Genomic DNA, 23639 nt, shown 5'->3' on the forward strand with positions numbered 1-23639 from the left:
AGGAGACAGCCTTTGCAAAGCACCGACAAAGGACGAGGTTTGTGGAACGAAAACTAAGTAGGAGGAGCATGGGCAAGGTCAAGTCCCGGTGGCCGCGGCTCTGATCGCAGGTCGTGGGTTTTGAGACCCAAGTTTGCACGAGCCCAGCCTCGCTCCTCTGGCCTCCAGCTCAGCCTCGACGTGCGCGGGAGGGAGGCCGGGGCTCGGTGGGTGGGGCGGGCCGCACGTCCCGATGGCGGTGGGCGTGGTCGGCGCACCTGCGGTGGGCGGGGCTTCCTTGGCCCCGCCCCTCGGAGGAGCCGCCCTGGCGGAGACGCGGCGCTGCGCGGAGCAGCCGGGAGCCGCGGAACGCAGCGTGCGCGGCGGGGCCGAGCGGGGCGGGACGGTCCCCCGCCAGGTGGGCGTCGGGTGAGGGATTTCTGGGAGGTGAGGGTTCAGGGGTCCCCTGGAGCCGTGGTGATGGGGCGGGAGGGGCGGGGGGCGCAGGCGAGGACTGGATCTAGCGCACCTGGGGTCTCCTCGCCTGGCGACAGGGACGGGCCTTGGGGACCCGGATGTCCCCTGCGCGGCCCCCCCACCTTGGGGAGCCCCGGGCGTGCGCAGGTAAACGGAAGCGAGGCGGGGCGGGGCCTGGGGGAGGGGGCCCTGGTGACGGCCGTAGCTGGCTGTGGGGTGTGGGGCTCCCTCCCGGCCAGCGGGGTGGCTGGTTTGGGGGTGCCCGGTGATGGGGACCTCTTGCCTGCACGCGCTGCGCGCGCGGGTATGCATGACAGAGGTGTCAGGCTGCGGGTGCGACCCTGGGATGGGGTGCGGGGACTCTGGTGGTATCACTTTTCTGTGATATGAAAAGTGTGGGTGACTCCCTGTTGTCAGTCTGGCTGTTTAAAGAACTTTGTGTGTGTGACCAAGAGATCGTGTGACTTCGGTCTCCTTTCTGCTGTGGCCGATGTGCGGGTGGCTGTGTGTAGGGCCGGGAGTGGAGGTGGTTGGTTATAGGATTAAGGTGTGGGTGTTGTGTGGCTGTCATTGTCCTGGCTGTAGGATGGGGGCAGTGTGTGGAACTGGGTCAGTGATAGGTGACTTGGTGTGTGTGTCACTTTGTGTGATGTAGGGCTGTGTGTGACAGTGTCGGGAACCTGGGTTTTGCATGGGATGGTGAGTGCTGTGCGTGTGGAGGACTTGGGTGTGGCGTGATCTCCCAGATGCTGTGGACTCCAGTCTGTGGAGTGGGGAGCTTGCTGTGCGGCTCTGGGAGGGGCACATGGGGGTGATGTGTGGTTGGGATTCTCCAGTGTGGGGTGATCCATGTATGCATGTGGTGCTGGTATGTGTCTAGGTGGTGGCCCCAGTGCTGGATGACCGGGGTTGAGCTGGGACTGTTGCTGCAGACCTTTGGCCTAGCTTGGTGTGTGTGAGGCTGTGTCTACACTGTGTGCAGTACAGAGGAGTGAGTAATGGTTGTAGTCACAAGGATGGCTCTCTGGTTTTTTTTTTTTTTTGCGGTACTGGGGTTTGAACTCAGGCCTCTGCCACTTGAGCCACTCCGCCAGCTCTTTTTTGTGTTGGATATTTTTTGAGATTGGGTGTCTCAAACTATTTGCCTGGGGCTAGGTTCAAACCGCGATCCTCCTGCTCTCTGCCTCAGGAGTAACTGGGATTACAGGCATGAGCCACCAGCACCCAGCATACCAGGATGGCTCTTGATAGATCTGTATGGTGGCGTGTTTAGCCTTTTATGTGGAACTAAGTCTGGTGTGTTTTAAAGACACACCCTGTAGGAAGAGAAATTGATTCATATACAGGTGGTACCCAACTCATGACTGACAATTTCTCACTTTGTGATGTCATAAAAATGGCACACATTCAGTAGGAATTGGTCTTCACATTTGGAATTTTGACTTTTTTATGCCTTCACTGTTTCTTCTTCTTCTTTTTTTTTTTTTTTTTGTGGTAGTGGAGATTGATCCCAGGACCTCGTGCATGCTAGGCAAGCGCTCCACCTCTTGAGCTGTGACCCAGCCTGGACTTTTGATCTTTCCCAGGCTAGGGGTCTGCAGTCTGGTCCTCTCTGAAGCTTCTGGCCTATGATCATGACGAAAAACAACCAAAACTATGTGTTTTCAATTGAGATATTTTCATCTTGCAATGGGCATATCAGGCTGAGCCTAATGCGACACGCCTGTAATCTCAGCACTGGGGAGGCTGAGGCAGGAGGAGAGAATTCAAGAGCAGCCTGGGCTACACAGTGAAACCCCGTTTCAAAAAACAAAAAGAAAAAGTTCATCGGGACCTATTCCCGCCATAAGGTGAACGTCTGGACACACAGACACACATACAGCTTCATGCACAGAGAGCAAGTGGTGGCCATCGGCGTGTGGTGTGTAGAGGACAGTGCATATGACAGCAGGTGCAGGTGGCATGGCATGGGGCTGCTTGTGGTGGTGAGCACCAGGGCTGAGTGAGGGCGCGGACAGGATGTGCAGAAATGGGGTACCCTCCCAGTGTCCACAGCTGTTCTGCTGCTAACAGCACAGGGGAGTACAAGTTCAGGCCCAGTAACAGCTTTGTGTATCCGTGTGCATGGTGTGTGGCTCTGTGAGCCCCAGTGTGGCCGTGGAGGGGGTTAGAGGAAGTGGGAAGATGGAGGGACCACAGCAAATCTGGGGAGTGTATGTTTGGGGCAGTGTCCAGCAAGTAATGGGGAGTTAATTGCTTGGGGAATGCAAGTGAGTGGGAGGAAAGTGTGTGAGTAGCCTGGGATTCTGTTGTATTATTCCAGGTGGGAGGGGTGGGGGCCGAGACAGTTCTGCATGTGTTGACTTTTCTTTTTACTTTTCTTTCCTTTTTTTTTTTGTGCAGTACTGGAATTTGAACTCAGGTCCTACACCTTGACCCACTCCACCCGCCCTTTTTTGTGATGGGTATTTTCAATATAGGGTCTAACAAACTATTTGCCCAAGCTGGCTTTGAACCTCAATGTTGGTCTCTGCCTCCTGAGTAGCTAGGATTACAGGTGTGAGGTACTGGTGCCCAGTCTTGGTTTTCTTTCTTTCCTTTTTTTTTTTTTTTTTCCCCTTTGGCAGTACTGGGGTTTGAACTCAGGGTCTTGAGCTTGCCAGACAGGTGCTCTACCACTTGAGCCACACTCTCATTCCATTTTGCTCTGATTATTTTGGAGATGGGGGTCTTGATAACTATTTGCCCGGGGTGGCCTCAAACCTCAGTCCTCCAATCTCAGCCTCCCAAGTAGCTAAAGATTACAGGCGTGAGCCACCTGGCCCGGTAGGTGTGATGTATTTCTAATGAGGGAATGTGTGTGTGCGTGTGTTGAGAGAAGCTGTGTCATATTTCTGGAAAGAAGGGAGTGTGCGTGTATGTTGATGTGTATTTTTAAAAAGGGAATGGGTGTGTGTGTGTGTGTGTGTGTGCACGCTCAGGTGTGTTTCTAAGGAATGGGGACCCCAGAGTCACAAGCAGCTAAAGGACTGACCTGGTCACCCACATATAACCACACAAATTCCCACCTGCAGGCCCCCCACCCATTGTGAGGCTCCAGACCCTCAAGTGTCACATGGCCAGTGACATCCATGGACCACACCTGTCACATGTGTGTCCCAACAGGGCCTGGGCTGGCTGAGCCTGTCTGTGGTGAAGGGTGGAGTCCCTGTTCCCTCAGGGTCTGTCAAAGCCAGGAGCTGTCACATGGGCCCCCTCCTCATCTCCCCACCCTAGAAGCAGCTCTGCTTCTGGTGCCCAGCCCCTGGCCCTCTCCTCCTGCCACCTCCCCCCACCCCCCCAGTGGCCTGACTGGTTCCCAACAACAACACCCTAGATGAGCTCACTGGATCCTGCCGCCTCCTCATGCCCCGCCCCCCACACCCAGCAGCGGAGGCACCTCTGGTCCCAGGGCGCAAGGCTGCCTGGGAGATCTGGGCCAGGCTGGCCAGGGACCTTGGGGTGGTGAGGGCCAGCCTGGGGAACTGAGTGTGGTGGGGGCACTAGCCAGCTGTTGGTCCTTTAGGTTAGTTACACACAGTAGGATTTTAGCATTGACCTCAGGGCAGAGCCCTGGGTTCAAAGAACAGACAAAGGTAGACTAGAATGTTCCAGTGAGGGCTGGCTTGGACAGGGGTAGAGGCAGGACTGGCTGGGATGGGGAGAGGTTGGAGGTCCAGCTAGCCAGGACAGCATGGAGGCTGAGGCCACATTTGCATAGCCTTGACAATGACTCCTTTATCCCCGCCCTTCCCCAGGAGCAACCATGTCGGTTCAGGTGGCATCCCCAGGAAGCATGGGGCTGGGCCCAGGGCGTCTGAACCCCGAGGAGCTGGTGCGGCAGACGCGACAGGTGGTGCAGGGGCTGGAGGCCCTGCGAGCTGAGCACCACAGCCTGGCCGGGCACCTGGCGGAGACCCTGGCTGGACAGGGCCCCGCGGCCAGCGTGGAGTTGCTGGAAGAAAAGCAGCAAGTGGTGAACCACTCTCTGGAGGCCATCGAGCTGGGGCTGGGTGAGGCCCAGGTATGGGGAACCTCAGGGGGCTCGTGCCTTGGGGGGCAGGCCCAGGGATGTGGGGGACAGGTACATGGGGGGTTGTTTGGGGCTGGGGAGAGGCTTTAGGAGACCCAGGTGTGGAGTGAGGAAACTTCAGGGCAGAGGTGGGGTCCCTAGGCAGCACTGGGGTGCATCCTTGAACCAGATTGGGTTTTTCAGTGCAACTGAGGGTCCTGGCAAGAACTCGGGGTCACACAGATGGAATGCAAAGCATCCCTGAGTGTAGTTTTGGTCTCTGGGAGACTCTAAGCATCCCTGGAGCCACACTAGTGGGGTGTCAGCAGAATCTGGGGGATCCCAGATAGAATGAGGGTGAGTGGGCTGCTCTGAAGTCCAGGCTGGGTTGGGGGCTGTCCGGCAGGTGCTGCTGGCCCTGTCGGCGCACATGGGCGTGCTGGAGGCTGAGAAGCAGCGGCTGCGTGCACAGGCCCGGAGGCTGGCGCAGGAGAACGTGTGGCTGCGGGAGGAGCTCGAGGAGACCCAGCGGCGGCTGCGGGCCAGCGAGGAGGCCGTGGCCCAGCTGGAGGAGGAGAAGAGCCACCTCCAGTTCCTGGGCCAGCTTCGTCAGTATGACCCGCCTGAGGATAGCCAGGTACCTGGGGCCCCAGGGCTCCTGAAGTTCCCCAGGCCCTCCTTAGGACCCCACAGCCCCCCAACCATCTGCACAGCCCCCAAGTTCCCAGACCCACCAGAAACTTCCAAAGGAGCCCCTTGTCCTGCACTACAAAGCCCCCAGATCCTTCCTAGAGCCCCAAGAAACCCTAAAATTAGTGAACTCCTTTGTACACTGAGGTAGAGCTGGGCATGGTGGTACCACCTGTAATCCCAACACTCAGAACCTAGTGGTGAGGAAGGCCAGCCACCTGAGCTGAGAGTGTGCGTGTGTGTGTTGGGGGGTCACTAGCCAGCTGCTGGTCTTCTAGGTTAATTACACATAATGGGATTTTGGTGTTGACCTCAGGGCAGAACTCTGGGTTTTTTACTTTTTGGTTTTTGGCTTTTTTGCGGTACTGGAGTTTGAATTTAGAGCCTTCACTTGAGCCACTCCACCAGCCCTTTTTTGTGATGGGTTTTTTTTGTGATGGGTTTTTTGATAGGGTCTCGAAAACTATTTGCCCATGCTGGCTTTGAACCTCGATCCTCTTGATCTCTGTCTGCTGGGTAGCTAGGGTTACAGATGTGAGCCACCTGCGCCCAGCACAAACCCTGAGTTTTGAGGACAAATGTAGACTAGAATGTTCCCTGATGAGGGCTGGACATTGAGGCAGGAGAATGGTAAGTTCCAGACCAACCTGGACTGCATAGTGAGACCCTGTCTCAAGAAAAAAAACCAAAGCCCCAAGTGACCCAGGACCCAGCCTGAGACCAGCGCCAGGCCTCATGACTCCCCAGTGTCCTATCCTCCTGCAGCGACCGGAGTCCCCCCCTCACCGAGACAGCCTGGCCTCCCTGTTCCCCAGCGAGGAGGAAGAGAGGAAAGGTGTGTGTGGGGGCTCAGTCACACTGGGTAACAGGCTGAAGCTGGGGGAGCGAAGACCTGCTGCACCCCGAGGTTTGCGGCATGGGGTGGGAGGTCAGGACAGGAGGGTGAAGCAGGCGGCTATGGGGTGGGTGTTCCAGTCCCCCGGGCAGGGCACATCCTGCCAGCCCGTTAAGATGCCTGTGACCCCAGTCAGAAGTCACGTGGGCCCATTGTGCATCGAGGCGGCTGGGGGTGCACATCTCCGGGCACACACAGTGACCTGGTGCCACCTCCCTCAGGTCCTGAGGCGGCAGGGACAGCAGCGGCTCAGCAGGGTGGCTATGAGATTCCCGCCCGCCTTCGGACCCTGCACAACCTCGTGATCCAGTACGCAGGCCAGGGCCGCTACGAGGTTGCTGTGCCTCTGTGTCGCCAGGCCTTGGAGGACCTGGAGCGGAGTTCAGGGCACTGTCACCCCGATGTGGCCACCATGCTCAACATACTGGCACTGGTGTACCGGTGAGCCGCGGAAGGGCGGGGAACCCGATGGGTGCAGTGGGAAGACCTGGTGACCCCTCGGCCAGGAGGAAACACCTGGGTAGCAGTGGGCAGGGGTCAGAATGGGAGAGAACTGGAAGAGCGGGACGGACAGAGGTTCAGAGACCTCTCCAGGGGGCTGAGACACAAGCAAAGAAAGGAGTCAGCATGGGCACTGGAGGTCCAAGTGGGCAAGGGACATGGGGTGACCAGGGATCTGGCAGTGTGGGCATCCAGTGCCAGAGACCTGGTCATGCCCACGTCCGGCCTAGCTCAGCCTGTGGCCCCGGGTTGGCCAACTTCCTGCACCCCTGTGGCCACCCCCCAGGGACCAGAACAAGTACAAGGAGGCCACAGACCTCCTCCATGACGCCCTACAGATCCGGGAGCAGACGCTGGGCCCAGAGCACCCTGCAGTGAGTGGGGGCCCAGGGAAGGAGGGTCTGTGGGGCTGCACCTGCCGCCGCTCACCTGTGCCACCCCCCACACACAGGTGGCCGCCACCCTCAACAACCTGGCCGTCCTGTACGGGAAGCGCGGGCGTTACCGGGAGGCAGAGCCCCTGTGCCAGCGCGCCCTGGAGATCCGAGAGAAGGTTCCCCTACCTGGCCCTCATGTGGCCATTTGTTCCTGTGACCTCTGACGCCCCTTGCATGTGACCATGCGCCCCCATAGCCTTCTGGGTGCTGTGGGTTTGACCTTGACTCTGGACACTGGCCTCTACCCAGTTCACCTTTCCCCACCCAACCCGAAATGACCACCAGTACAGCCCTGCACCCCACGGGTTCTGGGCCACCATTACCTCCGACCTCACTAGTCCCCAGTCCATGGGTGCAGCACCTGTCTGCTCCCTCCAGCACCCCCTACTTTTGATTCTCACATCCCTAGCTTGTGACCCCATTATGACTGCGATATCACGTGGCCCAACCCTGAATGAATGACCCCCAGGTCCTAGGCGCTGACCACCCGGATGTGGCCAAGCAGCTCAACAACCTGGCCCTGTTGTGCCAGAACCAGGGCAAGTTTGAGGACGTGGAGCGGCACTACGCCCGGGCCCTGAGCATCTACGAGGCCCTGGGTGGGCCCCATGACCCCAACGTGGCCAAGACCAAAAACAACCTGGTGAGGCACCCGGCAGGTGTGACGGCAGTGTGTGGTGGGGACTGGCGAGGGACCCCTCAGCAATGAGAACAGAGGCACCGGGAAACACCAAGGGCACAAGGCAGCAGAGGAAGCTGGAGGGCCAGGCTGGTCAGAGCCAGCACCAGGTCTTTATTGGGTTCAAAGCAGGTGGCCCCCTTCCCAGCACTTCACCCCATGAGGGAGGAACCCGTGACTGCGCACATGAAGACAGGCACAGTGGTTATGTCACAGGTTGAGGTGGAGCAGCAGACTGACAGACAGGAAGTCACTGCCCCCCAATGGCCAGCCACCTAGTCTGGTGGTCCAGCCAGGGGATTCTGAGAAGCCCTACTGTTTTGTCCCACAGGCATCCGCCTACCTGAAGCAGAACAAGTATGAGGAGGCCGAGGCACTGTACAAGGAGATCCTGAGTGGAGAGGACCTGCCCGCCCCTCTTGGTGAGCGCCATCCCCTCCCTCCCTTGGGGCTTCTTTGTGTCCCTTCTTCCACGTCCCCCCTCTGTTCCTCCAGGAGTCCCCAGTGCAGGCACAGCTGGTGACACAGAGCAGCAGGTGAGGAGGATGGGCTCGGCTCCTGTGACGGGGACTGGCCAGGCCTGGATAGAGGGACCCCCTCACATCCCTGGCTTCCCCAGGTCCTTCGTCGGAGCAGCTCGTTCTCCAAGCTCCGAGAGTCCATCAAGCGAGGAAGTGAGAAGCTGGTCTCCCGTCTCCGGGGCGAGGGCGTGGCAGGGGCAGCGGGGTGAGCACTGGACCTCCCCCACCTTCCCTGTGACACAAGCCAAACCCTGAGCCAGGGAGTCCTTCCTAGAGTGGGAACTGGGCATCTGTGGCTTCACTTGTGTCTGCTCTGGCCCCCTTTGCAGGATGAAGAGAGCCATGTCACTCAGCATGCTGAACACAGACGGCGCCAGAGCTGCTGCTGGGACTCAGGTGAGGGACATGTGGCTCAAGGATTGGGGGGGGGACGGGGACTCAGAGAGAGGGACAAGCTGTGGGCAACTGGAGCAGAGGTGCAGACGCCCCTGTGCCATCCCCAGCTCCCTAAATGGCACCTGAGCAAGGCCCCTCGGACCCTCAGCACCAGCACCCAGGACCTGAGCCCCCAGTGAGGCAGACTGGACCCGGCGGCCACAGCGTCTCAGGAAGTTGGGGAGATGGGTGGTGGTCTCCCACCTCCCTGCTGGGGGTCACTAGTGGATCGGACTTCCCGCTGCCCCACTCTGATTAAAGGCTATAGATTGGCAACAAGTGTCCATCTGAAGCCTCGAGCCGCAGGGACCCAAGGCATAAGACTTGGTGTCCCCTCACGGTCCATAGCTGCTGCTCACAGCTGCTGAGCAATCTGCTCTATCCTCCGCAAAGTCTCCTCCGACTCCAGCTGCTCCAAGCTCAGCAGGGACAGCCCCAGCTGGTCCTCCTGCAGGGGACAGGGAGGTGGCACTGGCTAAGACTCAAAGGCCACTAGGGATAGGACGTTTGCATTTGGAAATGGCCATACAATGCAGTGTGCCCACCTTGTAAGCAAAAGCAGGCCAGGGAGGTGGCGGTCAAGGGCAGAGTCTGGGCTAGAGGGTGTGTTCCTGAGGCACCCCGCCCCCACGTCCTTTTGCCCTGCTTCCCCTGGGCTGCTGAGCAGTGGCCCAGCTACAGCAGGCCTACGCATCTGCGTGGCCCGTCGTCTCCCCCAGCTCCCAGGCAGGCCAGGCCTGAGAGAGCACAAGGCCCCATGAGCTCACCCGGTGAAAAGGCTGCGCCATCTGCCGCAGGAAGTACTTGGCGACCTGGACCCCCTCGTCCACAGTCAGGTTGAGGTTGGCGTCTGTGAGGTGCTCCTGGATCCAGCGGGGCAGCTTCCCTCGCTTGTCCGCCCGGGCAAACCGCTTCAAGCAGGAGGGTAGGGAGAGAGGGCATGAGGCCCTGGTCAGGGAAACCTGGACCGCCTGCCACCCCTGCGAAGAGGAGGGGAGACGCCACACCTTATCAGCGAAGACCATGAGGCCGTAGTCTGTCTTGCCCCTGATGGCCCGGCCCACACACTGGGCTGCGTGACGCATGGCATCAAAGGTGAGGAAGTCATTCTCTCGGATCTGGAACTGGTCCCGCAGGTACTCCAGCCGTGCCTGCAGGCAAGGGGATGGAGGTCTTTCCCAGAGGCCATCCAGCCTCTTCCCCAGCACCCAGGAAGGCCCAAGGGAGACCCTCACGTCCCTGCACCATTGTGTCTGGGCCTGCGGCTCACCTTGAGAATGCGGCTCTGTGTGTAGACATAGGGGACACCAAACATGATGACGGCCCGCCCATAGTGGTGCACTGGGGGCAGTGGGGGAAAAGGGGGTTACAAGCATGCCAGGGCTATGCTGGGGACCACAGGGGAGTGGAGGACAGGGCAGGGCCCTCTGCAGCCCAGGCAGTGAGAGGTGATCCCAAGGGTCCAGACAAGGCATGGAGGGGGTCCTAGGGAGGGAGAGCCAGGTCACTCACCGAAGTCGATCCCCTCAGATACTTTGCCCCGGGCTACAGAGAGCAGGATGGCCCCTCGACCATTTTCACAGGCCTGGGGAGGAGAGACCGAGGGGTGGAGCATCACTCCTGAGCTGCCTCCCCAGCCCTGGCCCTGGCATCTCTGCACCTCCCAGCCTGTGCATGGCACCCACCTCCTGGTACTTCTCCAGGGCTACACTGGTCTCGGCCCCATCCTGAGTCTCAATGAACAGCAACTTGTTCCTCTGGATGTTTTCTAGGATTCCCTGGGGAGGACATGAGGGGGGTCAGGGGAGACTCAGGGCCTAACCACCCTGCTTAAACCCAGGCCTGATGCAGTCTCCTGTGCAGGACCCAGCCCTCCTCACCCTCAACTCACCCACCGGACTTGGGGAAGGGACAGAGCTGTTCAGCCTTATTTAGGAGAACAAAGTGGGAAGCCAATCACCAGGATGGCCAATGAGGATACACCTCCTAGCCACCGATTAGCGGAGGGGCTGAGTGTAAGCCAGGCAGGGCCAATCAGAGCTGCCCTGAGAGTCCACATCTGGCACTGTGATAGACGTAAGAACAGACACTGGGGTGGGGGGATGGAGCATGGACAGACAGAGGGTACAGAAACACAACCTGCCCCCATGGTCACCATACAGCTCAGAGCGAGCTCTTTCCCATAAATGGTATGTTAGCAAGTGGACTCCCCTTAAACCATGCGTAAGGGGAATGTGGGGTGCATCACAGACACAGACATGATGTAAAATCTCAGGACTCCCATACGGAAGCACAGGAGACTACTTTCCTGACCCTGGGGCAGGCAGAGGTTTCTTAAATAAGACACAAGGGTGCAAGGGCAAGCCATCCCCTGCCGCCAGCACTGGCCCAATTCTCTCAGTGCACCCGTGAGGGGCCCACTCTAACCCAGCCCCAAGAGCTAGGCCAGCGGTTCAGACAGGAGGTCTAGCACGCCCCCACCCTGTCCATCACCCAGCACCTGGCTGTGGTGAGCCCTGCTTCTGGAATGTCCCATGACCTCATTCATCCCAGAGCAGCTGCTGCAGAGAACCCCAGAGGCTCTGTCCAAGTCCAGTCCAGAGCCTTCACCTAACAGCAGCACAGCACCCAGCTGAAGCCACGCCTACTCTCCCGGGTCTCCACGCCACTGCTATAGGTCCTAAGGGATTCAGCGTGGGTGACCTCCAAAAGAGCGGGGCCTCTGAGGTGGGCTGCATAGGTCCCAGCAGGGCACGGGTGGATGCCATTTGCTCCACACACTGCCCCACGCCACCACGGGAAAGGAGTAAGCTGGCACACAGGAGTGGCAGGAGGAGACGAGGACCTGCGGGGCACATACCTGCTCGTACCAGGAGGCCACGGTGCTCTCCATGTACTGGTAGCTGGTGAAGAAGGCCACGATGCCGTCAGGAACCACGGCAGACATCTCCAGCAGGAGGTTGCCGTAATTTCGGATCACCGCTGTGGAGTCAGAAGTCAGACCTCCCCTGGCCCAGGGCCGCCTCCCACTCCATCTTCAACTGGGGGTTCCCAGAAGCCCCACTGAGCTTCTGTAGGGCCAGTCTCCCAACCCCCAAAGTTAGGCCTGGCCTTGTGCCTTGCCACAGCAAGAAAGTGAGTGCAAAAGTGGCATGTCACTTGGGGTGACCCTTAGGAGGCAGTCCCAAACCCCATGGTCACAGGCTCCCTCCTGTCCTGTCGCCTCAGTGACTACCCAGAGGTGAGCTCCCAAGCTCTGACCCCTAACAGACATGCTCCAGGGCAAGCAGTCCCTGTGTAAGCCTCGAAGATTTGAGGAACTGCTACGGTAGCGTGACCTTGCCACCTGACATATGGCCCTGCTTGGAACCCACAAAGAACCCCACGGGCAGCTTACCGATGTCTTCCCGTGTCTCGAATTTGGAGCTGATGGCCACCTGGTCGTTACCGCGCCCGATGATCTGCAGTGAGCAGGAGGCGGAATGAGCGAAGCAGTGGCCGCTGCTCCACGTGTGGTGCGACCGCCTGCTTCTGAAGTCACAGCTTTTTATGGACAACAGCGTTAGCTCCGTTATTTCCATCTCATGGAAAAACGGCCTGGGCTCAGAGGCCAGTCACCTGCCCAAGATCACACAGCACGTAAACTGCTGAGAAGGAACAGAAGTGTCAGTGCTCCTGAACAGCAGTCCCTGCTCCAGCCAGCCCCAGCCTCAAGCCAGCTGGTTCCAGAACACACCACCCACCAGTGCACACCCCACAAAACCACCAAGCAGTGGGTGGGCAGTCCCAGTCTACAACCCCTGAAGGACAATTCCAAAAACCAAAAAATGCTGAAAACCCTTTTTTTAAAAAGTCTGATGCAAATTCCTCATTTATTAGCAAGACCTGTCTTGCCCTGCCCTGCATCTGCTCAGAGGCCTCATCTCTGTGGTGACTCTGAACGAAGCCTGCTGCTGCTGAAACAGGAGGACCTGGCCAAAGGGCGCTGCCCAGTCTGGGAGTCACACACCACTCAGCACTTGCCTCTTCCTGAGGCCTGGAAAGTTCTGAATTCCAAGACACATCTGGTCCCCAGCTTCAGAGGGAGGACTGAGGCAGAGGACCAGCTGGACTTGGAAGTGGGCGGAGCCACCCGGTTGCAAAGCTGCCTTGGCACCCACCTGTGGCAGCCCGGAGCTCCGTGGCACCTTACACCTGTGTCTCTAAGTCCTGTCTCCACTCAGGAAGGAGGAAGAGGCAATCCCCCACACAAGTGAGCAAACAGAGACTCAGGGAGCCCTGCCACAGGGAGAGGAGCCTGCCTAGTCTGAGTTCAGACCCAGTGCTCAGCTGACTGGCCAATCCTGAGCAGCAGAGGAAGGCTGCCTCGCCCAAGCCTCTCCCACTCACCATGGGGCAGAGGCAGACCCTGGCTAGCGTCATGGTGAAGGTTGCCATGGTGACAGGGTGGAAGTCCAGGATCTTGGGGTAGATGTCCAGCGGGGACAGTGTCTGGAAGGGACAGCAGGAAAAACCTCAGCAGGGCTGGGCTGGGACTAGGACCCCATGGAGGGACTGGGGAAGGGTCCTCACCCCAGAGGTGATGATGACAGACTGGAAACGCTCAAACACGGGTTTGATGGCCAGGGAGGCATCCATACAGCTGTGAGCAGCAACAAAGGCAGTGAGAGTCGGCCACAGGCTGGGCCCAGCCCAAGGTCCTTCCCACCCACGTCGGGGCATGGTCCCACCTGAAGTGCAGGATGGGGTTGGCGATGGTTGGGGTTCTGTCGTCAAAGGGCTCGATGATGATGGTAAAGCCTGTGGGGCAGGCCAAGGCCAGTGAGTGTCACTGTGGTCATGACCATACCATGCCCTCCAGGATCTGTTGCTGCCCAGGAGTAAATGGGACTGGACACCAGCCACCCATGCCCCAAGGCCTGAATGCAAAACACACCCAGCCAACACTCCCAGCCTGCACACTTCTCTACATGGCAGGACCCCATCAAGGCTCGGGGTTCATGGGTGGACAGCACTGTGGCCTCAACACCCAAGCCTAGTCCCACAACCTTTCCACAACTTTTCAGTCTGAGCCATTAGCAAGCCTCAAAACCCTCCTGCAACTCAACTGCATCCCTCCCATCCAGCCACCGTTCCCTCCAGCCTGGGCCCAACCCTGCTCCCTGCATGGCAGCCAGTGAACCTGGTGGAATTCCAAGCCAGGTCCTGTCCCTACTGCTCCCAGGATCCAGAATTACTGTGGACCCACCCAGCATGCTACCTTCCTCTCCTCCAGCTCATTGGCCTCCTGCCTGACCTTCACTGAGCTGCTGCTCACTGCCCCAGGGCCTTTGCACTTGCTCCTCCCATTGCCTGGCTAGGTCCCAGAACGGCCCACAGGCCACCGCAGACCTTGCTAAAGAGGCCCCTGCAGCCCGGCTGTCTGCTGTTGCCAATTGCCACACGGTGCACTGTTTGTAACTAGCACCTTGGGAATCAGCTTCCTTGTTTATTTGTTTGCATCTTTGCTGAGGGTTTTGCCCTCTTAGAATTCGATTTCCAGGAGGTGAAGGAAGACAGAAGTCTTTCTTTGGTGCCCATTGCTTCCACAGTGCTGGGCCTGGCCCAAAACAAATGAAATTCAGATTCAATTTCACTAAGTAAAACCCATCCAGTCCTCTGTGGCCAGCATTTTGCTGAGGACACAGCAGTGACCAAGACAGCCTCAGCCTTGCTCACAGGAGCCCACAGTCCAGCAGGGAAGACACATATCCCCAGAATGAAAACTGGAAGCAGGGCTGGGACAGAGGAGCCCAGAGGAGAGGCCTGGCTCAGATTCCTAATGTAGGACGTGGCTGGAGTGAGGATGGAAAAGAGGTCCCAGATAAGTGACGGCAAGGCAGTGCTAAGCATACAGGTCAAGGGGGAAGACAGTGTGACAGGGACTGACATGGAAAGAAGCAGAGGGGCTGGGGGTGTGGCCCAAATGGCAGGCTTGAGGCCCCAAATTCAATCCCCAGTACCCATACCCCCCAAAAAAAAAAAGTTTGAGGCAAGCTTTTGCTGGGTGTAGTTTCTCACACCTATAACCCCAGCTACTCAGGAAGCTGAGATTGGGAGGAACCTGGTTGGAGGCCAGTCCCTGGCAAAGTTAGCAAGAGCCCCATCTAAAAGAAAATAACAAAACAAAAAGGACTGGAGTCACAGCTTAAATGGCAGATCATGCCTAGCAAGCAGGAGGCTCAGTAGTGCTGAGGCAGGGGTGACAGAGCCCATGTCCTGCTGGCCACTTCAGGATGTCAGACCTGACCTGGTTTTGTGGGCAGCGAATAACCTGCATAATCCCTAGGGATCAGACCCAGCCTCGGCCAGTTTAAAGCTGAGAAGGGAGGAACCCTGACAGAGAAAGCTCCGGAGGACCATCCCCCTCCTGTCAGCCAGGAACCTGAGAGTCACACACAGTTCCTCTCATCCAGGCACTTGTTCCCACATCTCTCCAAACCACAGCTCTGACTGCCCCCTGCCCAATCCCCTCCCCATCTCCCATCTCCAGACCCTGCCGAAGATTCTTCCCAAGCACACATCTGACCAGGACCTCCCTTGCTCAGAACCTGCCATGGCTCCCCAGTGCCCTCACATGCCCTACGGTGACCCCACAGCATGTCCCAGCCTCATCTCACACCACTGTCTACCATGGTCCTTCTCCACTCTGGAGGCAGAGGGAGCCTTGGAAAATGGCTCACTCACTCAGGAGCTGCCTGTTGCTCCCCAGTGCTCTCAAAATTGAACCCAAACTCCCAAGCCCCTGCCACAACCCTCCAGGCTCATGGGATCCACAGTCCAGCTGCCGGGGGTTGGCAGAGGCAGGAGAGCGAACTCACCCTTGGCATAGGTGCTGACAAGGGTGGCAAAGTTGGCAAGCAGGGTGAGAGGGGAGAAGTCAGCCAGGTCAGCGATCTCCAAGGTGTGCAAGAGGGAGCGGAGGCGCTCGGCACAGAACCTAGGGAAAGGAGGTGAGGTAGAACAGGACTGGGGTCCCCTCATCTGCTGTCAGGGCTATTGGTCACATGTCTCCCCAGGTAGTGGGTATTGGGAGGCAGGGGGCTAGATCTGTTCCAGAAACTTCTATGTTCCTGCATTGCACAAACACACATCACACAGAGCCACCACTACAAGGCACATTCAGAGCATGTCACTTGTCACACATGCCTCACACATCTCATCAAAATGAGACCCAAGTCCAACCCAGAGCTCCAGGCACAGCAGTAACACTGCACACCACATGTTCATACCAGAGCCTCCTACCCTGCCTCTTAGGCACCCTCAGGGACAGCTGTAGGGCAGGGGTGGCCTGGCTTTGTGAGGAGACTTGAAACCTGTCTCCTCTGCCCCCAGGCTGGCTGGCACCATTGGACTTCCCCAACTCTGGTCACCACAATCTGGGAGAAGCCTGTCTCTTCCACTGGGCCACAGGCCCATGTGGGCAGCCCTGCTTGTCTCAGTCACTGCTGTGTCCCTAAAACACTGAGACCGTGTCTGCCTTCACAAGTCCCCATGGGTGGGTGGGTAGGGGGAACATAAGAAAAGCCACTCCCAGGGCTATCCTTCTCAGGAACAGAGCAGCAGGGACCCTACTGAGGTAAGGGACATGGGGTTCATGACCCTGGTGCTCTGGAGTGGGTGGCTGTTTCACCGCTTTCTCCTCCAACCACCAAAGAATGCCGAGAGGCAAAGACGCTCACCCCCACCCCATGGCACAGAGGAGACTGAGGTTCAGAGACCAATGGCTGACCAAGTACAGCAAAGGCCAAGCAAAGGAACCCCTCCTCCTACCCCGACCTGCTCACTCAGGAGAATGATAAACCCAGATGCAGACTGAACCATGGGAAGGGCCCTCCCTCCGGCTGAGGGTGGTGCTGGGTAGGAAGAGGCACCAGCAGAAGGACACAGGCATCTCCCCAACCCCGTTCCTGTCCTGCCAGGTCTTGGGGGTGGTGGTCTCAGCTTCCACCTGGAGTCTCTCCAGGCCCCACCTGGTGGCTCTCAACCCCGCTCCCTGTTTGTCCATGGCCTGAGGGCTGCTCTGTCCTGCGCCCATCCGCAGTCCTCCATTAAACCCTCTTCAGGCAGACCTCAGACATCCCTGTGCTGCCTGCCAGGCCCTGACCAACACAGCCACCAGGACCAGCTCTACCCTGGACCATGGACCTGCCCAGGTGACCAGTGTCCAGTGTCCCCCAACACCGGTGAAGCAGTGACCACGCCGCAGGTGAGCCGCACCTGAGGGGCTTGCGCTGGATGCACACGCGCTGGGCCAGGCCGCTCAGGAAGGCGGGTGGGCTCTCCTGCACCACGTGCTGCACGCGCAGCCGCCACTTGACGTACTCCAGCAGCCGCCGCAGGAAGCCCAGGAAGTGCTCAGCCGTGCGGATGGAGCCAGGCACCGCCTCTGCAGGGAGACCGTGGTCAGCGGGCACAAGGTGGGGGGAACAGGGAGCAGGTGGCAGTGGGCAGCAGCTCACCCTGCAGCACCTCATCAGGGAGCACGGGGTTGGCCAGGTGGGCATCAGTCTCCCGCGCAGCGCTGGCCTCCCGCAGCCCCTCCACTAGGCGCCGGTATTCATCCCTCAGGCGCTGCTCATCTGTCTCCTTGATCCTGGGGAACACAGGGAAGAGGGTGGGCACCAGGGGCAGGGAGCATGGTGGGTACTAGGGGCTCCCAGTCACACTTAACTCCACACCTGAGCACCGTCTTCTGCAGGGTGTCCAGGTTGCCCTGGCAGCGGTCGAGGGTCCGGCGGGTGAGGTTGACACTCATAGAGTCGATGCAGACGTTATCTGAAGGACGGGAGAGAGCTGGGCTCAGCCAGGCTGGCAGGGTGGTAGCCTCAGGTATTGCCATCACTTCTGCACCTTGGCCGCCAGCTCACCGATGTTGTGGGCCTCATCGAAGACCACAACAGCCTTGCGGGCCAGCTCCTTAGACACCAGGTCTGCGATCTTGGGGTCCAGGAGGTAGTGGTAGCTATAAACCACCACGTTGGCGTGCAGGATCTGGGGGAGTGATGGGTTACCTGGCTTCCCTTCCAGTGAGCACCCTGGGCCCTGCCACCCTCAGAAGCCCACAGAGGCGACAGTGGAAAGAGACATAAGCAAATGGACAGAGAGCGCACAGACTAACACAGGCACATGGATAGAGACACCAACAGACAACCCAGGGATGCACTGGCCATCAGGGAGCTGCAGGCAGAGCTACACACGAGTAGACAGACAGATGGGCTGACAACCTGCCCTCTGCCCACCCCACTGGCCTCCTGACCGAATAGCGGGCAAGGAAGTATGGGCACCAGCCCTGGCGCTGCCCCACGGCCTTCAGGTCATCCAGGTTGTAGATGCCAGCAGGAAGGGGTACCTGGCGCCCATGGACATCGAACTCCTGGGGCCAGGTGAGAGGGTAGCAGGTCAGGGAGGCTGGCCACTCCCAGCTCTCAGCCTCCCTCAGCCCACGCCCCAGGCACCTCATAGAAGCGGCAGTGGGGCAGGCTGGCATCCCGCTGGTACTGCGCCCGCACGTAGGAGGCCGTCAGGCTGTGGCATTTCCCATCCACATCCTTTCCAAAGCGCAGGGGCGTCACCTGGAGGTGTGGGAACATCCTGGCTTCAGACACAGTAACCTGCTCAATAGCTCCAATTCGGGCCTCCGCACCAACAGCTGCCTGGGATGGGAGGCCAGCTGGGACATTTGGACAACTTGACCTTCACCTGTTTCACTGTTGGTTAAGACACCTGGAAACTTACTGCAGAGACGTGAGAGTGGCAATGTAGTCAGAACTCAAAACGATTATAGCTCAAGCACACCGTATCTGAAGTTCTTGGCACCAGAAGTATTTTGGGAGCAAGGCACTAGTGGCTCACACCTATAATCCTACCTACTCAGGGGGCAGAGATCAGGGGGCTCGTGGTTCGAAGCCAGCAGAGGAAAACAGTTCAAGAGATCCCATCTTGAAAATACTCAACACAAAAAAAGGGCTGATGGAGTGGCTCAAGTGGGAGAGTGCCTGCCTAGCAAGCATGAGGCGCTGAGTTCAAACCCCAGGACTGCAAAAAAAAAAGTTTTGGTTTGAGATGTTTTAGGATTTTGGAGTATTTCCATCTACGTGATGACATATCTCGGGGACAGGACACAGTGTAAACATGTCTCACAGCCTGGATTTCACACATTCCTGTGTGCTGGCATTCTGACTTTGACCCATGACATGAGGTCAGGTATGGAATTCTCCACGTGTGGTTTAAGGTTGGAGTTTCAGATTTTGGAGCATTTTTGATCTTTTGGGTGCTCAGCCTGTACTTTATTTTGGGGTTTGAACTCAGGGCCTCGCACTTCCAAAGCAGACACTCAACCCTCAACTTGTATTTTTAAAGAGTGACCCTTGGGCGGGGGTAGGGCTCAGTGGTACAGCAGTCACGGGTGACATTCTTAGCACTGCCAAACTACACAGATATGAACAAACACATCAACCAAACCCTGAGCCTTGAAGAAGCTTCAGTGTGCAGGATAAGTATAATTTACTCTCCGAAATGCCAAAGTACACAGAAGGGGGAGGTGGTTCTGATCCCCCAGGCTGAGCACCCACAACCTCTGCCCTGCTCTCTGCGGCTCACTGGTGTGTGGCACCATCCCAGCCCAGGGCTCCTTACGCAGAAGGGAGGGCTCTCAGGCTGCAGACCCTTCTCTTCCTCCACCTTTCTCAGATAGCCCTACAATAATGTAACAGAATACATGCCATGAGCTGTCACATGGCAAGCACTTAGCTCAGTCCCTGGCAGTGTTTTGGGGTTTTTGTTTTTGTTTTTATTTGAGACAAGATGGCACTATAACCCAGTTCCTTGAAGTTGTGATCCTCTTCCTCAATCTCTCAAGGGCTGGGATTACAGGCATGTGCCACCATGCCCAGGAACACAGTATCTTTGTAATACAACTTAGCAACAACTAAGATTCTATATTATACATGCTTTTTCACTCATTTATTTAGTTATTTTGTGGTGCTGGGGATTGAACCCAGGGCCTTGTGCAGTTAGGCAAGCACTCCACCACTGTTACACCCTCAATCCTGTGTTCTATATTCTTGTGTATATAAAAACCCAATTTTTTTTTCTTTTGGCACTGGGAGCTTGAACTCAGGGCCTATACTTTGAGCCACTCCACCAGTCCTATTTTGTGTGTGTGTGTATGATGGGTTTTTTCAAGATAGGGTCTCATGAACTATTTGCCCAGGCTGGCTTCAAACCTCAGTAGCTAGGATTAGAGGCGTGAGCTACCAGTGCCTGGCCCCTGACAATTTTTTTATTCTTTAGCTCTCTGAACACACTAAGGGCTGTGACTGTATCATCTCATCAATCTTCTGAGGCAGGTACTTAGTTATCCCCCTTTCAAACACAAGGGAAGATTAAGGCTCTGCTGGCAGAAATCACCTGTCCAAAAGCACACAGCTAACAAGTTAAAAGTAAGAAGCCAAGCCTATCATACTCTAGAAGCTGGTATTTCACCACTCCTGGGCTGAGGGAGAGTAGGAGGGCTCCCCAGAAGAGGTGTGCTCACCCAGGCCATAAACCAAGTGTCAGATTTTGACAAGTGAGACGGGAATTCTTTGTGTGGCCCCCCCAGACTCTCCAAGAGGTCTAGTGGGGGGATCTAGGACTTGTGACAGGATGGATAGACGTCTCCTGAAGCCCAGGTAGGGCAAGGGAAGGAATGGTGCTCACCTCAGGGTGAATACACAGGTTCTTACGGGAGCTCAGGGCCAGTCCCAAGAACGGCAGCTTCTCACCCTCCTGCTTCTCGTAGAAGCTGAGCAGTTTACGTAGCTCTTCAATAACCTGCTCAAAAAATACCAGCCCTGCCCAATAGGCCCTTGCCTCTTCCCCACCCCAGAACTAGTGACAAATACCAGGGATCAACCAGGCCTGGGGAGGGGAGGGGACAGAGCACGGATCCACCAGCCCACCTTCTCAATCTCTGGCACTGTCCTGGAGCAGTAGATAAGTTTGGTCACCTCCAGTGGATATGCCTGTTGATGATGTGGGAACTCAGCACTCATTCAGCCCTTCCCCTCTCCCCTTCCCATGGGTGCAGGGGTCACTCACCCGCTGGTATGCCATGATCAGGGCCAGCAAGGACACTGTCTTTCCAGTGCCTGAGGGCATCTCCAGGACTCCATGACCCTATGGTATTGTGGGCAGGAAGGACAAAACACAGTCTCTCAAACCTCAGGAACACAAACTCTAGGGCCCTCCCCCAAATGCCACCATCTGGAAACAGTGGGACAATGTGGCAGCTAAAAGTCTGTGCCCTAGCCTGGCATTGGTGGCTCACGCCTGTAATCCTAGCTACTCAGCAAGCAGAGATCAGGAGGATTGTGGTTTGAAGCCAGCCTAGGCCAATAGTTGGCAAGACTCTATCTTGAAAAACCCATCACAAAAAGGGCTGGTGGACTGGCTCAAGGTGTAGGCTGAGTTCAAGCCCCAGTACCGCAAAAAAAAAAAAAAAAAAAAGTCTGTGCCCTCGGGACAGTAGGTGTGAATCCCGTACCCCACTTTTCTTTCTTTCTCTTTTTTTTCCCCTAGTACTGGGGATGGAACCCAAGACCTCAAGCTTGCTACCACTTAAGACACACCCCCAGCTTTTGAGACAAGATCTTGCTTATTTTGTTCAGGCTGGTCTTATGATTCTCCTGCTTCCACCTCCTAAGTAGCTGGGATTACAGGCATGCACCATCATACCCCGCCTGAACACTGTTTCTGCCACCTCCACCGTGAGCAGTTTTAAGCAAGTACTTTTACCTCTCTGGGCCACAGTAACCTCATCTCTAAAACAGGCCCAATGAGCCCTTTCAGCACAAGTGGGAAGAGCACTGAGAAATCATGTGTTAAGCACCTGGCACAGTACCTCACATACGGTGACCTTTTAACTTAGCAAAAACAGCCACAGTTCTCCATGCTTAGTGCTGTTTCTGAACATCTCACAATGGGGCTGATCTTTTTTTTAAGATGTATTACATAAGTTAACTTCATGAAGGGATTTCACTGTGATATTTACACACACATGATCCAATTCACATACATACTCTGATCAAATTAACCCCCTCTATATGTTACTCTTTCTTAGTCCCCTTCCCTTCTCCCCCCTCCCTTTAAAGTTTTTAGTGGGTTTCATTATGCTGTTTTTTGGGGGCGGGTAGGACTGGGGTTTGCAGGCCTTCATGCTTGCAAAGCAGGCACTCTACTGCTTGAGCAGTCCTCCTCACTAAGCTATTTTTTCTTTCATAACTACACAGTATTTCCATCACATTCCCCCCATCTCCTTGCCCTTCCCCTCTCCCTCCCTCCCATCTCCCCCCACAAAGTCCCCCTTTTATGTCATAGTATTATGTCACATCAGGGTTTCTCAAGCTCAGCTCTACTCACTTCTGGGGACTGTCCTGTGTCCTGTGGGATGTTCAGTAGCAGCAGAGACCAGCAGCCCCTCCCCTCCACCGGTGCCACAACCGGGAGTAACCCAGTGTCAGTTACACCCCCACTGAGAACTGCTGCCTTTCATCAGCAAAGTCGCAAACCCTCCTCATGCATGAAGTAGGTACTGTCACTATCCCAGCTTATGTACTTACTGTGGTGCTGGGGATGGAACCCAGGGTCCCCTCCCACATGCTGGGTGAGCGCTGTCCCATTTTACACAAATGAAAAAGACAAGGAAGCTAATGATGAGCCTAAGGGTGCCTGGCTGGCAGCCCTTGGAGTGGAACTCCATGACAGGCTGCAGACTCTACATTCTAATTATTCCTAAGCATCGGCGACCACGGTCTGCCATAAATGTCAACTGTCGCCATTATTAACCATTATTATTTTGGAGGACAAGAAATTCAGGAGTCCTGGATTCCCTAGGGCTAGATGTAGCCAGGCGTACGTGGCTCATGCCTGTAATCCTGGCTACTTGGGAGGCTGAGCTCGGGAGGATCAAAGTTGGAGGCCAGCCCAGGCAAACAGTTCATGAACCGCCCCCAACCTCCCCAATCTCCAAAATAACCAGAGTATGATGGACTGGAGGCGTGGCTCTAGAGGAGGCGCTTAGAGCACCTGTTTTGCAAAGGCGAAGCCCTGAGTTCAAATCCCCGTCCCACCAAAAAAAAAAAAAAAAAAAGCCGCGCAGATGCCCCGCGACCTTGGCCTTGACCCCCGCCCGCCCACCCACCTTGGCGTCCAGCGTGCGCTTGAGCTCCAGCATGTACGAGAACTGCTCCGGATAGATGTAGTCGTACGGGAAGTAGACCAGCAGCCCGTCCACGTTGAGCCTGGCGGCGGGGTCAGCTGAAGCCGGTCTCCAGCGTCCACCCGCCCCCGCCGGCGGGCCCAACACCCCAAGTCCCCCAAGGCCCCCCTCGACGTCGGCGTCTCCTCGCTGCCGTCCCGTCCCCGCCCCTCCCTCCAACCTCCCTTCGCTCTGTCGGGGTCCTGGGCTCATCCACCGGTCCCCCCATCATCTAAGACTCCTCCCCCCGCCACCCCCAAGCCCGCTCGGGAGCCGCTATCCCCGGACCCCTGCTCACTTCATGGCGGCGGCGGCGGCGGCGGCGGCGGCGTGTAGCTGCGTCCACTCGCCTTCCTCATGAATAGTCAATGAGGGGTAGGGATGTAGGCGGCCTCCTCGAGGGATTGCTCCACCTCCATCGCGACGCCATTGGCCAGCCTTGCCTGTCACTTCGGGGGGCGGAGCCAATCAGGATATGCGCGTGCGCACTTTGATGCAAGGGCGGGCTCCAGAGAGAGAAGCGGTGCAACAGGCATCGCTGAGGATCGCCGAGGACTAAGAACAAGCATGGCAAGAAGAGAGTAGAGAGAATCGAGCAATTCATTAGCGTTAGAGCTTCCTGTGTGTCTGCCCAGGTTGTCTGAGTGGAGTCCAGAGAAGGATGACAGGGAAATCGGGGATGCACTGGTTTCA

General features: G+C 57.2%; 2 protein-coding genes across 11 annotated transcripts; one reads left to right on the forward strand and one right to left on the reverse strand.

Annotated features, from left to right (window-relative positions):
• The first annotated feature begins 299 nt into the window (after window positions 1-299).
• Window positions 300-8869, forward strand: Klc3 (kinesin light chain 3). 7 transcript variants are annotated; one of them, XM_074057612.1, is made up of 13 exons: window positions 496-603; window positions 4254-4519; window positions 4914-5144; window positions 5963-6032; window positions 6314-6533; window positions 6880-6967; window positions 7045-7146; window positions 7500-7673; window positions 8041-8131; window positions 8205-8245; window positions 8329-8435; window positions 8560-8626; window positions 8734-8869. In XM_074057612.1, the coding sequence occupies exons 1-13, from the start codon at window positions 555-557 to the stop codon at window positions 8803-8805; spliced, it is 1578 nt and encodes a 525-aa protein (XP_073913713.1). In that variant the 5' UTR covers window positions 496-554; the 3' UTR covers window positions 8806-8869. The 7 variants fall into 7 exon arrangements, with proteins under 7 accessions (XP_073913714.1, XP_073913715.1, XP_073913718.1 ...); XM_074057613.1 differs by lacking the exon at window positions 496-603 and adding an exon at window positions 300-397 and having other exon boundaries at window positions 8560-8752; XM_074057614.1 differs by lacking the exon at window positions 496-603 and adding an exon at window positions 301-408 and having other exon boundaries at window positions 8560-8752.
• On the reverse strand, window positions 7783-23382 carry Ercc2 (ERCC excision repair 2, TFIIH core complex helicase subunit). Of its 4 annotated transcripts, XM_020172960.2 has the most exons (23): window positions 23245-23382; window positions 22890-22989; window positions 20789-20866; window positions 20650-20712; window positions 20408-20521; window positions 18163-18279; window positions 17964-18080; window positions 17575-17698; window positions 17386-17482; window positions 17167-17300; window positions 16925-17093; window positions 15526-15644; window positions 13396-13465; window positions 13238-13307; window positions 13055-13156; window positions 12063-12126; window positions 11526-11647; window positions 10351-10443; window positions 10178-10250; window positions 9936-10006; window positions 9673-9816; window positions 9433-9576; window positions 7783-9113 (listed from the first exon to the last, which is right to left on the reverse strand). In XM_020172960.2, the coding sequence occupies exons 1-23, from the start codon at window positions 23247-23249 to the stop codon at window positions 9021-9023; spliced, it is 2283 nt and encodes a 760-aa protein (XP_020028549.1). In that variant the 5' UTR covers window positions 23250-23382; the 3' UTR covers window positions 7783-9020. The 4 variants fall into 4 exon arrangements, with proteins under 4 accessions (XP_020028549.1, XP_073913709.1, XP_073913711.1 ...); XM_074057608.1 differs by lacking the exon at window positions 9673-9816 and having other exon boundaries at window positions 9433-9645; XM_074057610.1 differs by lacking the exons at window positions 7783-9113; window positions 9433-9576; window positions 9673-9816; ... (3 more) ...; window positions 11526-11647; window positions 12063-12126 and adding an exon at window positions 12141-12283.
• Window positions 23383-23639: the final 257 nt, after the last annotated feature.

The sequence above is a fragment of the Castor canadensis genome, chromosome 16, assembly GCF_047511655.1.
Source record: "Castor canadensis chromosome 16, mCasCan1.hap1v2, whole genome shotgun sequence".
NCBI classification, from domain to species: Eukaryota; Metazoa; Chordata; class Mammalia; order Rodentia; family Castoridae; genus Castor; species Castor canadensis.